The sequence below is a fragment of the Schistocerca cancellata genome, chromosome 2 (assembly GCF_023864275.1).
Source record: "Schistocerca cancellata isolate TAMUIC-IGC-003103 chromosome 2, iqSchCanc2.1, whole genome shotgun sequence".
Lineage (NCBI taxonomy): Eukaryota > Metazoa > Arthropoda > Insecta > Orthoptera > Acrididae > Schistocerca > Schistocerca cancellata.
This window is the reverse complement of record NC_064627.1, coordinates 341,113,025-341,119,024: the sequence shown is the minus strand read 5'-3', so window position 1 is coordinate 341,119,024 and position 6,000 is coordinate 341,113,025. Positions and strand designations below refer to the sequence as shown.

General features: G+C 36.6%; 1 protein-coding gene across 1 annotated transcript; it reads left to right on the top strand.

The window, feature by feature from the left end:
• The first annotated feature begins 3,808 nt into the window (after positions 1-3,808).
• Positions 3,809-5,504, top strand: LOC126161728 (NAD kinase 2, mitochondrial). Its single transcript, XM_049917764.1, has one exon. It carries the CDS (start codon positions 4,211-4,213, stop codon positions 5,345-5,347), a length of 1,137 nt encoding a protein of 378 aa, XP_049773721.1. The 5' UTR covers positions 3,809-4,210; the 3' UTR covers positions 5,348-5,504.
• The last annotated feature ends 496 nt before the right edge of the window (positions 5,505-6,000 follow it).

Below are 6,000 nucleotides of genomic sequence, written 5' to 3'. Positions count from 1 at the left end.
TCTGCAGTGTTAGGATTCTGTTCATGTGTCTATCAGCATCACATCCCCATACCCCTATTCCATAATTAATATATGCAAATATTGTCCCATAATAAGCAGTTTTTAATGTTTGTTCAGAGACCAATTTTGATAGTTTGCTAATTAAGTGCTGTGAACTGCTGATTTTATTGCATACGAACTTGATATGGTCTACCCAACTAAGATTTTCGTCTAGGTATATCCCCAAAAATTTACATTTGTCAGTGTCTAATTTTTTGATGCCACTTATATTATCAATAGAGGTTTGGTATGAATTACCATGTTTAAATGGTAATAGCTGGGATTTGCTAATGTTGACCTTTAGACCTTGATCATGGAAGTAAGTAGTTATTTGACTTAAGCCATCAGTTGCTGCCAATTTCAAGTCATTAGTTTGTTTGCAAAAGAACAAAAGTGAGGTATCATCTGCATGACTTACTAATTGGGAGTACAGAGGTACCTCTAAATAATTAATATAGACCAGGAAAAGGAAAGAGCCCAATACGGAGCCCTGAGGTACACCTTGTTTTACTGTTTCATAGCTAGATTGGAAATGTTTGATCTGATCATTAATTTCATAACTCAGCTTTGTACACTGCTTACAATTGGTTAGATACGTGATCAGTAGTTGAATGGATGTGGCATTTATATAATACGTTTTCAGTTTGCTTAATAGTAGCTCATGGTTCACTGAGTCAAATGCTTTAGTAAGGTCTAGGAATGGCCCTGCTATCTGCATTCCTTCATCCAGGGCATCATACACCTTGGGGAGAAATTCAGTAATTGCTGTAATGGTACTGTGATGCTTTCTGAAGCGATGCTGTGTTTCTGCTAGTAAATTATTCTTTGTGAAATAATCAGTAAGTTGTGTCAACAAAACAATTTCAAATATTGTACCGAAAATTGGTAATAGTGATACGGGCCTGAAGTTTGATAGCTCTTCCTTCAATCCTTTTTTATGCAGAGGTTTAACTGTACTTTTCTTCAACATATTTGGAAATGTGTGCTCCCTGATACAACTGTAGATCATATGGGTAATTATTCCTTACTGCATTTTTTAATTATAATACTGCTCAGTCCATCCCATCCAGATGAGGTCTTATTCTTTAAGTTATTTATTATTTTTCCTGTTTCCTCCACACTCACTTCCTTAAATGCAAAAGCAGTTTCCAGCCTAGGGTAAGGCTTTACCACCCGAGTCACACCTGCGTTATTAACTGGATTCACAGCTGAAGATATAAAATATTCATTAAATATATTGCAGATTTTATCTGGATCATTAATATGGTTTCCTTCATGTTGGATTCTGTCAACTTGAGTATCTAACTTATGGGTAGCTTTGCAATATCTATTTATTTATTCTATGAAGTCTTCCCTATATTTCTTGACTGAGCTATTTCCTTATCTAGGATCAGTTTTCTTAAATTTGAGAGCTGTTCCTGAAATTGTTTTTTAGATTGATTGTACTTATCCTAAAATATTTGTAATTTAGTTGACTTGTGTAGCACACTTAGTTCCTCAATATTTTGCCCGAGTTTAATCACGTAAGCTGGAAGAGTCAGTCTGGTGTTTCTTACATTTTGCTTGTGAGTTACTACTTTCTTAATTTCTTTCACTGGGCAGCAAAAATTAAGATATTGTAAAATAATATCATAAAATTTGGCCCATTTGTATTTGGACCCTTTTTGCTGAAGAACTAGTTGCAATTCCTCAGATGTTAGTTTACTTTTAAAAGCATTAATGTTTTTCTCTTTAAGCATTCTTTTATGTTCTATGAGCCGAGTCATTTCTTGGAAGCTTGTGTGTTCATAGTCTACAAATTGACATTTGTGGTCTGAGTAGTGGAAGTCCACATTCCAGCATCTAATACTATATTTTACTTCTTTACTTAGTATTATGTAGTCTATTCTACTAGAAGTAGACCGAGTTACTCTTGTATCTGAATTTACTGCATTCATAAGATTATAGGAGTTAAGGGTATCTATTAGCCTGCTGTTATGGTTATTGCAAGATGTTGCCTTTATATTCAAGTCACCAAGTATTGTTACCTCATTTGGGTCACAGTGTCCCACTATTCTACTAAAAATATCTATGAAACACACTACCTCTGATTCTGGTGGACGATAAATCCCAATAATTTTCTGTTTCACCGTGCCCTTTCCGCAACCTCTGATATGGAGTTTAATGCCTGTCACTTCAGTCAAGCCTTCACTATTATACAGATCTAGATGGTTTAATTTATTTACTTTGAGCTGCTCTCTAACAAATATTGCTACACCTCCACCTTTAAGATGCTGTCTACAGTAGCTATTTCCTAGGAAATAGCCATCTAGTTTAATGTAAATAATTTCCTCAGATTTCAGTCCATACTCAGTTAACACAACTACATGAGGTGAATGATCATTTACAAAAGTCTGCAAAACATTGAGCTTATTTATGAGATATTGTATATTTAAGTGCATGAGCCTTAATGGTACTTTTAGTTTGTCACTTTGAATTTCCTCCTGTTCTGGAGCCTTTAGTATGTTGAGGGAACTACACTCATACATGGGTGGTAAAATGCAATAAAAATATGCCACTCATTGTCAGCTCCGAAACAAGCATACGATAGAACACTTTAAGCTCCAGATATAGAATCAATAACTATTACAGAAGAAAGGCATATGGTTTATAACTGCAGAGACTGGGTTGGCAAACAAAGTTCCTCAATGAGAAAATACAGAGATTTTGAAACACGACAATGAATGTGAAAGGATCTCAAGGTGTGGGCAGATGAGATTGGATAATACATTGGTTCCTGTGAGAGACTGGTGTAGTGAGGTGCTCGTACTTTTTATTTAGGAAATTAACTGTTGTGTTCCTGGGTCTTATTAATTTGCATATTAGTGAGTATTTAGTTTCACTTCTGGACCAAGTAAAAAATACTGATAATTTTTTGCTTACAAATTAAAAGCCATAATTTTTAAAATTTCAGTAGAAATCTTAAAAGTATAAAACAGAAAGGATACACAGACATTTTTAGTTCAAAATATTTTTGCACAGCACTGTACTTCTTATGCCATGCAATACTGCAAAATACTTTAGCACATGTAAGTAATGTCTGATTTTGCTTTTAATAAATGTTCATATTACTGTTCTTGATCCTGTTTGTACATGGCAAAACAATGCTCTCTTTCGGCTACATGGTCCCATACTAATATTACTTTCCTGCACTCGGGCTACTGTGCCCTTCTCTTACCTATGACATTATTCTCAACGTTTCTATCAATAGGCTTTACTGCCATCTGTGCAAATTACTTTGCTACTTCTATCTGTAGTCCCTTGCAGGACTTTTTCTCAAACACAACTTTAAACTAGTATTTCATACGACGTCCGGAGGCCGAAAACAATAAAGGAGAGAAGCATATCATCATCAAAAGCAATTGCATTAACATCTGAAAATATAAACTAACGTACAAGTGCATTAGTGGTAGTGCTGTAATGAGACCACAGTGTGCTCTCATTATAACACGATTAACAGTATTCGAATGTATATTTTTAACGCCTCGTTCCTGTTAGTTTATTTGTTTCGTTTTTGTTTTAGTGGTAAGATTAAGTTGTCGAAGTGCTTAGATAACTACTTTAGCCCTCGGTACTGTTGATACGTTGGAACCGATAACGAGGGTTCGTAATCATAAAAACAAGACCGCTTAAGGAATAAATATTGTATTCTTCGTCACTATTGCATCTAATTATAACAGAACCATAAAGCACTTATGACTTACGCTGAGGTATGCATTACGTAACAGTAATAACACCCAACCAGGCAACCACAACGCAGAATGTACCAATGTGCATTAAGATATGCTATCGACGTCAACAAGCCGCTGCAGAAAATCTTACGAAACTATGCAAGTCATATAATAAGCATAAGCACTGAGCACTACTGTTCCCATCGTTAAGACAGTACAAGTTCAATGCAGCCGTACAAGATTCTGGTTTTCCACAACGACATACCACAAAGATTTATTTGTCCCAAAAAACAAGAATATTTAGTCAAACTAATGACTGAATTAAATATAACACTTATTAATTATAGAAGTACTCAGTTAAATAAATGTATCTTCACATAATTCATCATTAATTGATAATTCTTTATCAATCGAAACCCTATTTCGGGACATGTTGAATTTACCAATCACAGTCCATTGCGATGCGCTCGTTAGAAGTGGCAAGAGTTAATTTCAAGCGTGCATTAATAGTGACGAAACTATCGCGATATGAATACGAAAAATATCGCTACCCACATTTAACCGAGACTGAGTTGGAAGCAGTACTGAAGAAACGAGGTTCTGAGTACGGAAATTTACTTCGTCGCTACGAAATTCATAAAACATTTGAAAAGCGTTTAGTGGAAAGTGTGGAAGCATGCGGAATTACGACCAAAGTGGTGAACCGATTCGGATACAATGAAGAAAATCTTAAATGGGCAGATGTTGTGGTGCCTGTTGGTGGTGATGGTACTTTCATACTAGCTGCAAGTAAAATCCAAGGCAACTATAAGCCTGTTATTGGTTTCAATTCAGATCCAAGTCGTTCCGCCGGTTACCTATGCCTACCAAAAAAATATTCTGCCGACGTCAAAGGAGCTTTGCAGAAGATCATTAATGGAGATTTCAGGTGGATGTTTAGAAATAGAATACGAATAACATTGTTCGGGAAAAACATTTTCGATGCTCCACTTGAACTTAACGAAGAGCAATTGCGAGAACCTGGTGACACTCCTCTGCCGAAGAGAACAACTGTAACAGCTGATTCTAAGGTTTATAGGAGGACACTGCCAACATTGGCTCTTAATGAAATATTTGTTGGTGAAAAACAAGCCACTCGTGTGTCATACTTGGAACTGAAGCTAGCTGGCGAATCAAGAACGAAACTGAAGTGTACCGGAATCTGTGTCGCGACAGGCACCGGGTCCACCGCTTGGCACGCAAGTATGAACCGTATTTCTGAACAGTCTATAAGTGAATTGCTATCATTATTGAAGCAGCCAGTTTCAGAGGAAACGCGAGCAGAATTGTGTTCACGTTTTTCGGAACAGTTGAAGTTCGATCCCGAAGAACGAAAAATGTGTTATACAGTGCGTGAGTGTATAGACACGAAAACCTGGCCAGAAGGTAAACGAATAAACCCACGCGGCTTTGTATCGTGGCTCGCAATACGCTCCCGTTGTTTCGACGGAGGCCTTGCACTTGACGGTAACGTCGTTTACAATTTCGATGATGGAGCAGTGGCAATTTTTCAGGTGCTCGATGAAGATGCCCTACAGACGGTAATGTTGCGGGAATGATGGTTTTCCCTGCACAGTCATTTTCGTATGTAACAGAACTCCAGTTTCGTGAAGTAATGGGGAAATTTTAAGCTACTGTAAATGTTCTCTAAATATGAAACCCCTGGCCGACAATGGACTTAAGTTGTGCCTATATTGCATAGATGATTTTTTTCCCATGTATTAATAGTGCAGCTTAAGATTTTATAAAGCCCTAGATGACTGATTGCATACCATATTGTAAATGACATATTTTGTGCGCTTGTTGTATACCAGCAACTGTTTAGGCATTCTTACCATATTGCAATATAGCAGTGGCATCATAGACACTCCCTGTGAAACACGTACAGTCAGAAAACTTACAACTTGATTAAGCTCAGCCTGTGAATTTCATTTTGAATGAAATTAATATTAGATTGCTGGTATAATCCAGTATAGAGGCCATTCGAGCTAACTAGGTCTTCGTTGCTCTATCAGTGTTTTCATAATATTTTGGTTTTGCCTGCCTACAGTGTATTATTTTTTTCAGAGACCACATTTTAAAGAAGTTATGATGCTGTGGCCAAAATTTAATGTGTTGTTGCTAGGAGCAGCATGGTTCCAGAATGTTTTGAATTTGTTTGCATCCATAAAGATAATTTTACTGACATAACACATTTGCTTCATGCAACTTG

Coding starts and splice junctions, on each gene's coding strand:
- LOC126161728 (XM_049917764.1), top strand. CDS start 4,211: ATGCGCTCGTTAGAAGTGGCAAGAGTTAATTTCAAGCGTGCATTAATA.